We start from the raw sequence: 12328 nt of genomic DNA, 5'->3' as shown, positions 1-12328 counted from the left end.
CTTAATTTAAGAAAAGCAAAGCAATACAATTAAGATGTCCAGCTGACTTCTTCCCTATGTCTGATGTAGAATAATCGGTGAAGCACCAGCCTAGTTAACTGCTGTGCTGAAACCTTTGTCCTTACTTGGCTACAATGCTGTTTCACAGGGATCGATGAAGGCACTTAACTGCTCTTTTTCTTTCTTCTGTTCAAAGATCACATTTAAACTGAACAACACGACACTTTAGCAGGCTTTTGAAACTTGCAGAATTCACACATCGTTTCAGTGTTTTATTCTCTTTTGGAGCACATCATAACATACTTTTCTGTATTCATTATGCAGTGCTATGATAGAGAAAAGTAATGTAAACCTTAGTCTCACAGGGGGTCTGCACTAATGATTTGAACCAGGAAACTGACATAAGCTCAATATCCCTGACAACTCACCTAGTTCAACTAAGGAAAAAAAATAAAGCAAAGACACACTTCTCAGCAGAAGCAGCACCAGGTGAGTCAAAAGGATGTAAGTTAGTCCCCAGATCCTCTCTCACTGCAGGCTAATCAGCAAAGCACACTGGTTTCCCAGAGAATCTTCCCTTCTCAGAGAGGAAAAAGGCTTGGCAATATAGAAGTCTATTTCACTTTGACAGAAAGTAAAAACAATTCAGAAAACATATAATTTATAAGGATTTAAAGGAGTAATTGCTGCAGAATGACAGGCTTCATTTGTTGAAATATTGAGAAACACCAATTATCTCATTATCTTTTCCACCACGCAAAGCAAACTCCACAATCAATATTGAAGTCTTACACGTCATGTGGCAACCGCACTTCATTTTGCAATGTGTCTTTACGCACAGAACAAACATCTACGAAGGCGAGGATTAAATACAAAAACCAGTAAAATGGGACTGTGTAGTACTCACTAGAGATGGATACAGTGTAAAGCTATGCAGTACCAGGAGAATTTGAGTATAATTTAATTAATTTTTTAAGTTGGTGACAGTGTGCCATCATCTTTTCCTGCAAGACTAACACTAAATTGCAAATTTATTCTTGCAGAAAACAAACCAAATTAAAAAGTATAAGATGAGAGAGAATGCATGTATTTTTATTCAGCAAAGAAACTGCCCACAAAATAGTTCCACAAAGCACCTCCCTCGCCTCCTGTTTTCATTAAAGCCTCATTTCATTAAAACCCCACAACTGAAGACTTGGTTTTCATACATCTTGGGCAATGCAGTCAGTCACCTATGCTCTTTACTCTGATGGACTCTTTTTCCCCTCAAGATGGGAGGGAAATTCCAAATTCCTCATTCTTTCTTATTCAAGTGATTACATGAATCCCTAAAAGCCTTATTCTTTGCTTCAAAATAGTTTTTACTATTATGATGAGTTTGATATTCAAGTGTTGACTCTCCTTAGTGACATCAAACCAAAATGTTAAGTTAGTCCAAGTTCTGCAGTTTTTTTTCCTGAATCGAAATGTGAAGCCCTGGACAAAGACTTCAAAACCAGTCTGTGACAGAGAACTATTTGGTCATCAATATGTTACATTCGATAGAAGACTAAATTAACCATCAACAGGTACTGTAAGCACTACCTGATTAATCAATACAGAGAATATACTAAGGGAAAGTGGTATGTGTACTTCAGCAAAAACACTTAACAAGCCAGAGAAGGCACTGGCTAATAAGTAGCCCCGTGGAAGCTGCAGCTCTTCAAGGCTGCTTCTGACTACTTCGTTCTGCTTATACAGAGAAGATTTTTAAGTGCTCGTTTCAAAAAAAAAAAGAAAAAAAATAATTCCAGAGTAGCTGAATGCACACTACTTCCTACTGAGTAGAAACATCTTTAAGGTTTGGCAGTGGGTAGCTGTGACCCTGACTATCCCTGATTACCCTTTCGGAACATGCTGAACTTTTAACAAAGCAGCAAACATTTGTTAGCTTTATTTGAAGGGCTGGTGAGTGACAGTGCAAAGAAAAAGGGTACTTTTTCCATTGGATTGTTTTACTTGTAGAGTTTACCATGGAATTACTCAATAGCTCCACACTTACATATAAGAAGTTAGCTATGATTAAGTAAGTAAAGCATACTATTAATCAACAAACCTTATACAATTACGTGCATTACAAATATGGATGCCTGAGACTCACATGCTTAAAACGAAACATGAAGTGGACAGCAGACAGCCAGCTCGCTAACACCTCCCAAACCAACTAACCACACGCCACAGGCAACGCTCATAAGCGGCACATCACAAATTCATCGTGTTATGCACGACGCTTTTTTTTTTTTTTCCCTCCCCCCTCCAGTCAGAATAATTCGCGCTCAGCTGCCAGGTCTACTTTTTTTTTTTGCTTAATTCTAACAAGGCGTGGGGAAGCGGCAAGCAGTAAGACCGCAGAGCCGTCCCAACGCACAGCAGCGCGCAGGCCGCCCCCCGCCCAGGCGTTACTTACAGTGCTGCTTGGGCACTATGAGCTTCATGGGCGCGTCCGGAGGCGGCGGCGGCCGGCGGGACCCTGGACGCCGCCCGACGCGGTGCACGGCGCGGCTCGAAGCTGGCGCCCGCCGCCCGCCCGCGTTTGTGCCGGGCCGCCGCTCCCCGCCCGCCGCCGCCCCATTGGCGCAGGGCGGGCCCGGCCCACGCGGCAGCAGGGCCGTGCCCGGGCGCCGCCGCCGCATTGGCCGGCACCGGGGGGCCCTCGCCCCGCCCGCCCGGCCCGCCGGCGGGGAGAGGACCGGCGCCGGCGCCGGGTGACCGCCAGCTCGGGCCGGGCGGTGCTCTGCAGGGGAGGCGGCGCAAGACCCGCGAGCTCCGGACACCGGGCCGATGCCGATGCCCAGGCCCGCCGGGCCGGGCTGCGGCGGCGCCGCACAGAGGGGCCGGGCCAAGCCAGCGCCGCCCCGCAGTGCCGCCGCGCTGAGCCCGCCGCGCTCATCACTTACGTGGCCTGTGCCGCCGGCCCGAGTCCATCCTCCGGCGCAGTCTGCATTTCTTGGCCGGGGAGCCGTGGCTGAGCGGCGGCAGCTCCGGGCGGAGCAGCAGCGGGTGCGGCGCCTCCCCGCAGCCGCCGTTGCTCAGCAGCTGGCTCGAAGGGTGGAAGCCGTTCTGCAGCAGCCCGCCGAGCAGCGAGCAGGAGGCGGCGGCGGGCGGTGGCGGCCCCACCGGGGTGGCAGCCTGGGCGCGGAGCTGCTCCCCCATGGCGGCAGCCTCTCCCCTTTGTCTCCCGGCTCAGCTCCGGCGGGGCGCGGCGGAGCCTCCTCTCATGCCGGCGCCCGTGCCCGCAGCGCTGTGCGCTGGGGATGCGGCGCCCGCCCCCCAGCCGGCGGCGGCGCACGGCGCAGGCGTCCTGCCCGCAGCGCGCTGCAGAGGGGCGGCCGCCGCCCTCCGCCGGGGACGCGGCGACACCCCCCCGCCGCTAACGTGCGCGTTTCCGGCCGCCGCGCCTGGCACCTGCGGAGCTCCGCGAGCAGCCCCGGGAGCGCGCCGGGGCGGGGGCCTCGGGCGGGCCCCCCTGTCGCTCTCGCTCGCAGGGCGGAGGCCGGCAGGGGCACGGTGGCAGTGGAAGGTGGCACTCGGTGCAATTTCAGTGTGACTTCGCTCCCGTGACCCTGCTCGCCGGTGCACAGCGGGCAGGCCCGCCCCCGTAGCCGGCTGCGGTGTCATTTTCCCTTCGGGATGAACGCACGCACACTCGTGACTCGCGTACCCGTGTCTCGGAGGCCTCAGCGCGTGTGATCCCAGGTATGCCTTGGACCTCACACGGTTACTTGTGCATCAGCATCAACGTTCAAGTTTTTGTCTACGTTGTCACGTGTTTCCTCAGCAGCTCAGAGGGACTAGTGTGACCTTGAATGCGTTTGACCTCCTGCTTTTTTAGTATCTTGGCTTTCCCTGCGCAGCGCTGGTAATCTTGTGACTGATTTACTCCCTGACCACTGAGACATCCGAGTGTAAAAACACATTTTCTGAATGAAACATATTAAATATCAAGTGGACATAAACTGGGTGAGCTGTGCTGCGGTGTCATGTGTATACCTGAAACACTAACTGAATTTTGCTCTGCACACGAAGGTCATTTCTTTATACAAACTGCCAGTCACTACATGGTGATTGTCCTTAAAACATAATGGCTCCTCCTTAGACCTAAAATTAGTACAGGACACAGGCCCTCCACTGTGAAACACCTACAAAGAATGAAGAGCTGTTCCAACTGCCTCCAGAAAGGGATACCGTCTTAAGAAATTGCTTCACGAGAGGTAACGCGACATTCTCTCCGTTTGACTGGGACTGGAACATTATATGTTTAGGTAACTGGGAGCAAGCCACAGAAAAATATGTGCATGGAGTTGGGAAAATGAAGAGTGTACAAATAAAATCTTCTTCCTAAAATACAGTAACCAATGTTCTCAAGATGATTGAAACGCTCCAAGTTTTCCTCATATCCTAATGCATAAGCGACTGCTGTAATTGCCAGCCCAAAAGCGACTGCCCTGAAGAGGGCCAGGAGGAGGGCAGGCTACATACATGTACTGCTAGAACGAGCTGTAGTACTTCCAAAACTGTGAAATTCTTTGAGAACTCCCTAACTTACTAAATTATGTTTAAAATAAAAAGCAGAAGGCTGCTGCCTGGACTGGCAGGGACCTTCATACCACTTGTTGGCAGTTCCAGGCAGCTGGAACTTGCTTCTTCCTTGCTAAGTCAGACCTCACAGGGCATGACGAATCCTTGCTGCTACTGTCCCCAGCTGGCAGCGGTTGCCCCCTTCTCCGTCCCTGACACACAAACTGACTGCACGTACAACCAGCACCATGCAGAACAGGGGACCGTTCCCGCAAACTTGTTTTTCTCTGCAATTGCAGCCAGCACAACTGGGAGCAGACACGTGGGCAGTTACCATATCTCAGCTGAAGAGTGGCAACTTTTTACCGTACTCCAACAAAAGCAAGACCACCTTTAATTGCACGGTGAACATTCCTTGTGGTAGGACAGCAATCCTTCCACTGACTCTGCAATAGAATACAGTACCTGTTTCAAGTACTGTGCCTAATTTTAGGATAATAAACAAAGGATTAAATGAAAACATCGTTTTAGTCTAGGAAGTGAAAGATTTGAAGGGCTATTCAATTCTGGAACAGTAATAGTGAAGGAGATAGATCACAGTTGCTGAGAAAGAAGAAAGAATTCATAAGTGATAACTGCAAGAAAGGAAATTCACTTTAGACCTGAGGCAGATATTTCTTAGAATGAAGTTAGCAAGCATTACACTGCACCAGAAGACTCAGCTGTCCATTTCTTCAAGTTTTTAGGAAAAGTTAAAAATCTGTGATGAACAGTCTAGGTAGAGCTGATCCTGACTTAGAGCAGGGAGAGGTTCTTCTCAATCTTTTATTTCTAATTAGATATTTTTCTATATTTTGCTGTAAATATTGCACAGGATAGTAGTGGACTAGACTCTGCTAGCAGAAGAAGTAGGTCAGGAAAATACTGTTAGGATATGATCTAAATCACTGACAAGGTCAGGGGCGATGTAGACCGATGGCATATAGTGACAACAAATGGCACCTCAAATAACACTAGAGAAAATAAAACTAGAAAAATGTTAAAGACTGTCCAAATCCATTGACAGGTTTTATGTACAGGGATAGATTCACTTCCAAGTGTGAAAGTTTCCCTGATCTTGTAAGGTCTCCAGCAGGAATGTATGAAAACACTTTCCAAACTTTTTGCGTTGTGGAAACATTTAAGTTTCAAACTAATGTGCAGCTTTATCAAAATAATTTCAGACTCTTGTATTGATCAATATCTCATGAAATGATTTCTGCACTGCAAAATACCACCTTTTTCATATTATTTTTGTTTACACTTGTTTAATTTTGGAATAAGCTTTTAGAAAGATTTTACATACACTCCTCGGTTTTGATTTCTGCTCTTCTGCAACATAAACTAAGACAAAGGGAACAAAATTAGAGTATGTTTAATGTGTTATGTGATCATCTGTAAGGGTTTAAAATGAAGGAATCTCATGTCCTCAAGTGCATATAGCATTTCTTATTTTGGGCACAAGCAAACTACAGTGCAATCCATTTGGCATTCAGGGGAAAAAGACCTGAGCCTTTTGTATTAATAAAGTTGAAACTGGGACCAGGTGAACGGTTCATCTTATTCTGCATTAGCTGGGAGCCACAGGTAGAACCATGGCACCACATTTCATGAACTCATTGCCTGATGTAGTAGTCAGCCTGTGCATAGGGGCTAAACTGGTGACTTGAAGGTCTCACATTGTATTTAGTATTTGAAAATCTGCAACGTTGTAGAAGCACAATCCAGAAGAAGCATGACAGAAATGATAATGTTATCTCCTCAAAACAGGACAAAAAGTAGAAATAAACTGTCCTGCTACTTTCTCAGCTGAGTAGCTGGCTCAAGGCCTGCTGTCTGCTGGTTTTGTATCAATACTATTCATGAGACAATGCATCACAGCGCAACTGGCTGAAGGCAGGTATTACTTTTAAAAGGTACTGCACTCTCTTGACTTCATACGACTTACATGCAGTATGCTGCTGCTTACTCTACATCCCTTTAAATACATATAAAATATACACAAATTAATATAAGTTGTTGCAAATCAAGAACTAGGTGGAACACACAACATCTGTCAATGAAGTCATGGCGTGTATTACAGGTTCAGTTTCTAACACCTTGATGCAACCAAAGTAAATTTTTCCTCTTCCTTTTATCCTAACTTTCTAAACAAACCCTGTGACCCAGTTCGGTTTTCAGTCTAACTTGCAAGACAGCAATCCAGGCAGAGGAGCAATACTGACAAACAAAACTGAGGATGCTTCTAGTTCTTTCAATATTAACATTTACTCAGTATTTCTGTCTTCCTTTTGGAACAGGAGTAGGTGGAAACTACTTGTTTATTTTTTAATATTTCCCTATATATTTCATTGTAAACCCGCAATCTGGTGGGAAAAAGACTACAAACACATGGTATGCTGAAGAATCCAGGACATAAATGGACTCAGAGCAGCGAACAAGTCTGCTATACTGACTCACTGCCTTCTACAAATTTGCATGGCAAACATTTCATGGATTATTCCATATCTGCCTGTACTCCACACACTCAGCTTTCTGTCACCTCTATTTATTTGTTTATAAACACAAGAGAGCCAGGCTGCAATTCTCTAACTCTATGAGTCAGCTTCAGCAAACTAACACCTACCTTGTTGTTAAGATACTCTGCCACAGGATCAGAAGTGCTGGGCAGAAGTGCACAGTTTCAAAACCAATGGAACTAAAAAAAGAACAAAACAAAAAATCCCACCCTTGCAGGTAGTTATCATCAGGAAACCTGGCCTGAAATTTTTAGAAACCTATGAGGATTAGCTTCTCCTCCCTCATTCTGTATGGCTCCCATATGCCTGGTCTGAGGCTAGGCTAAAATAAGCATCAAACAGGTGCAGTCCACATGTAAATCTATTACCCAAGAACAAAAAAAAAAAAAAAAAAAAAAAATCTTACAGAGCATCAGCGGTGTTATTCTAATTCTAAGCCAGCCAGCTACAAAGCTTTGGTCATATTTTAGAGAGAAGTGGTAATGAGGAGCATGTACACATCTTCTCAAATTACACGATCTGTATTATGCAATGCAAAGAGTGTAATGAAGTAGACTTCTGGCACACATCTGCCTGCAGATTTACGTTTAAGAGGTTGCTGGCACTCTATGCCATTCAGGTTACTTCTATGTTTACCTTGTTTCTATATTACAGGAAAGTCACACTAGTTCTTATTCAATTTTATCCTTTTGAAAATAAAGCAAATACAGTATAGCTTAATAAATAAACATAAAAATACAAAGAACATTCCTTGCAAAAAAATCAGACACTGTTGATTTTAGATATAATCACGTATCATACATATCAAAAGGAAAAGGGCAAGTCTAAGAGTCTGGTATTTCTTCCTATTTTCTTTTCAGAACTGGGGAAAAAACCATACTTTTTTGGCATATACAGGACCTTTGGTACACATGTTTAAGATACATTTTAACGCTCTTTCCCCTTACTTTAAACTGCAGGGCTAGAAGACCAACAGTCAAACATAACTATATAATGACAATTGACAGATGTGTAAATCAACACAACAAAACAGGTCTAAAGCTGTGTAGAATTCTTATCTGGAAAATGCCATGACAGAGTATTTAAACAGGGACCCAAAGGGCTCACAGGAAAGCTAGGCCTTACCGTACAACAGCTAGCTAGCACGGGAATTCTGCTTTCCCCAAACACTAACGCATCTGAGAAGGAAACTGATTGCAGATGACAGAGGAAGTGAAGGGCATAAACGTAGTCGACTATATGCCTAAATCTTCGCCAGACTGAGGCCAAGAAAGACTGTATTGAGACCATCAGTTCCTTCCCTCCCCATCCACCTCCTAGTGCAAGATCCTTTCAGTTATGCCTTCTGTGACACTTCAACAAAACCTGTTGATTTAATGAAGAAAAGCCCTGTTCCCCTGCACAGAGTTGAAGCTTATTTCCCCTTCACTGTCATCAAGGGAGAGAAAGATGGAGGAAGGCACTCTGTCTAAGCAGAAACTTAGCTTTGCAGTCTGAACAGCCCTCAGGAGGGATGTTCTTTTACTTCATTGATGACACATAGGGCATAGACAGAGCTCCTGACCCAAGCACCAAGCTGAGTGTCCAGGCAAGGCAGCTTGAATGCTACCTGGAAAAAGTTGTCTGGACTAGGACATGTCTTACAAATCTAACAACAATACAGGATAACAGTCATGAGAGTCCGTAGGTGTAGTCTGGTCTTACCAGCCTGGCCATGCCTGTGAACAGACTTTGCAGTGGCCCAAGTGGTTTCTACAGTTATCCTCTGGCAGTTCTGAGATGAGGTTAGAGATTGTAGTTGCCATCTTTCATTCCAACTGAAAAAAAAAAGCATGCAGCAGTCACACAATTGTGAGAACCTTTTCCTTCTAAAGCCTTCCCTGCCAATACTTCTGTTTTCTCTGTGTCCAGCTAGACAATTACAATTTAATTTGCAGGTGCGTTTACTCTCCACAAACTTAACTGATCCCTGGCAGAGCTGTAGGTGCCCCTCTATTACAGGAATCAAAAACCTTCAGTGCCTTAGTTCAGACATTTCAAATAGAAGTCCCCAAATAACTAAACATTTAAAATCTAGTCCTTGATTATGGCTTAGGAGTACAAGCCAGTGAGGATAAAGTAGGTGTTAGAGGGGAATCATCTTTTTTTTTCCATGCCATAGTTTCTATGCTGCAGAGAGTCTGTACAAAAGGAAAATTCAGGTAATGTATTCAAACTATTAAGTATGTAAAAAGCTAAAAAATCTCATTTCATATACACTATCCTTTGCCCCATCCACTCTATCTCGTACCTAAGTATTTGGCTCAGCGTACTGCTGCTTATCTTTAACTGACAAACACACAAAATGTAATTGGAAAACATGCAAGTTCACAACCCACTGATTGAGAAATACTGTTTATCATCGTAAAGAAATGATTGCAACAAGCGGCAGAGCATTTGGCAGAGAAAACAACGGCCTTTGCTCCTGACTGCTCCCCCACAGGCAATTACCCTTATGTATATATGCATACTGGTTCTCCTTGGCTGAACGTCTTCACTTTCTTTTCAACACAGCATTTTTATATCGTCCTTCATAATGCCATCAGGGAGGGAGTGACAGTTTCAAAACAAGCACTTTGAAAGACAACAACAGAATGGCTGACAGTTGCAAAAGACTCTCTCTTCCTCATTCAGCATTGCCAAATCTGAAGAGGAGGAGAAACTAATTCTCCTATCAGCTGCATGGAGATTTTTCACTTGCATTGGTCTGTATTCCCAGAGCTTAAATGTTGACATGAAATTCCCATGGATATCAATGATTACAAATCAGGTATCAACAGGGAACCAGACTTTCTATGTCTGAGGTGTGGTTAGTAGGTCAAGACAGGTTCTCCTCCCCCTCTACTCTGCCCTGGTGAGGCTGCATCTGGAATAATGTGTCCACTTCTGGGCCTCTCAGTTCCAGAAGGACAAGGAACTGCTTGAGAGAGTCTGGTGCAGGGCCACAAAGATGATTAAGGGAGTGAAGCATCTCCCTTATGAGGAAAGGCTGAGGGAGCTGGGTCTCTTTAGCTTGGAGAACAGGAGACTGAGGGGGGACCTCATTAATGTTTATAAATATGTAAAGGGTGACTGCCATGAGGATGGAGCCAGGCTCTTCTCATTGGCATCCAATGATAGGACAAGGAGAAATGGATATAAGCTGGAACATCAGAGGTTCCGCTTAAACATGAGGAAAAACTTCTTCCCAGTAAGGGTAACAGAACACTGGAACAGGCTACCCAGAGAGGTTGTGGAGTCTCCTTCTCTGGAGATGTTCAAAACCCACCTGGATGCGTTCTTGTGTGATCTGATCTAGGTGGTCCTGCTCTGGCAGGGGGATTGGACTAGATGATTCTTTGGGGTCCCTTCCAATCCCTAACATTCTGTGACTCTGTGATTCTGTTCTGTGCGTGAAAGAGGAAAAAAAGGCATCTCTCTGAGCTATTCTAGCTCGAAACACGTACCTCCAATGCAGACAAAACTGACTTACTCCTCTAACCAGGAGGGAACACAGTGTCCATCAGAGGGCAGAAAGGACACAGAGCTTTTATTTTCTTCTTCCAACTAGGCCACAGATGGGAATCAGTGTAAAACAAACACACTGCACCTTTGGTGTTTCTCCCTCAACCACCTCCAGTAGCAGGGAAATGCATGTCTGAATGAGCATTTAAGCACAGGGTTAAGTCCAAAGACCACAACTAACTTGGAGTTAAAACTTTAGTACTTGAACAATATGACTTTGCTTTCAGATAGACAAACCAAAGATTTGTTTAGGTTTTTTGATGCTGAGAAAACATTTAATATGTCCTTGTAAGATTAAGCTGAAACCACAGACAATAAAAGTAAAATGCTAATCTTTTAAAAAATATCTTTTTTTATCCATGTTTGCAAAGAATGAGAATCTTGTGTAGGAAGGGGCTGTGCTATAAAATGACAAATTTGTTTCTAAAGGCTCAAATTACTTAATAACAAAGAAGGGAAACAACCAAACATTATGCTAACATTGGGTTGGTTTTGCCATAGTTACATCCTCTGATATCTCTGGGACTGGTGACCTTTTCAGAGTAAATTTACAGTGAATAGTCTGTTCTGTGCAATGCATTTCATTTTGTTCAGAGGTCAACTGAGAGCTTTCAAGGTTTTCACAAGGTCAATACAACTACGTACACACCAAAAAAGAAAACTATAATCATAGACTTCTGTCTTCTCATTAGATACATTGTGGAAATAAAAAAATCCAATAGAAGTAACTTTTCTAGGGTCTCTCCTGCATAGAAGGCAACTTGCGTTTCACTGCAGGAATCTTAGGTGTCACCAAATATTTGTTTTCTTGTAATAAAACATAACTAATACAAACACACACTTGGTCTAACGGAATTTAAGACTCAAAACCACCATCTGGGTCATCAAAACAAGTTCTTTGAATCAATAGTTAACCTGAAAGGGTCTGAGAAATATATATGCCAAGTACCACAGAGCACAAAGTTTTCGTATTATTTTGCAACACACGACTGAACACCTGGAGACCAAAGCATTATTTTGACACATATAAAGTCCTAACTACATATATTTATTGTTCTTTTTAACCCAGAATGACAAAACAGACTCCTTGATCTCATGAACACTGTTAATCAAATTTATTTTATTTATTCTTAATTTTGACATGGAAGTCAGATAAAGAAGCTACAGAGTTACTTCCGGTGCCAGTGATTTCACACATGGGAAGCGAAAACAAAGCATTGTGTGTCTCCTGTAAAACAGGAGACAAAGATACCTTTTTTGTTTACAAAACCTCTATATATCGACTGAAAATAGAACAGATAGGGCTAAGACATCAATCTCATACTTTTTTCCTGATTTTATTCTCAAAGTAGCAAGCACCAATTGATTTGCTTTTCCTCCATGTATAAAATGTACTTAAAATACCAAAAAGGAGACATGTATCTTTATTCACTCCATTTCCTCTTAGAAGGAAGGGGGGGAGGGGGGCAGGGGGGAAGAAGAAAAGAGAACATGAACACAAGCCAGAAAGAAAGGTAGAGCTACCCCATCAGATGAAGGTATGAGGAAAATACTCCTGTGGTGGTTATGAGGGATCAGTGGTCAAGGACTGCAAATAAGACAATTCCCGCAAATTACATAACATCATCTAGTCTCCATTCACAGGCACAACTGAGATAGTATAAATTGGA

General features: G+C 43.9%; 1 protein-coding gene across 3 annotated transcripts in view; it reads right to left on the bottom strand.

Annotated features, from left to right (window-relative positions):
• Positions 1-3192, bottom strand: part of PANK1 (pantothenate kinase 1) — a 28450-nt gene extending 25258 nt beyond the window's left edge. For 2 of the 3 annotated variants that reach the window (XM_086616489.1, XM_086616490.1), the window contains exon 1: positions 2447-2474. In XM_086616489.1, coding sequence (XP_086472615.1) covers positions 2447-2474 — 28 coding nt within the window. Of the gene's footprint in view, positions 1-2446; positions 2475-2936 lie in introns of those variants that run through there. The other variant, XM_086616488.1, reaches the window with a different exon arrangement.
• Positions 3193-12328: the final 9136 nt, after the last annotated feature.

The sequence above is a fragment of the Tauraco erythrolophus genome, chromosome 9 (assembly GCF_009769465.1).
Source record: "Tauraco erythrolophus isolate bTauEry1 chromosome 9, bTauEry1.pri, whole genome shotgun sequence".
Taxonomy (NCBI): domain Eukaryota; kingdom Metazoa; phylum Chordata; class Aves; order Musophagiformes; family Musophagidae; genus Tauraco; species Tauraco erythrolophus.
This window is presented reverse-complemented; position numbering and strand designations above follow the sequence as displayed.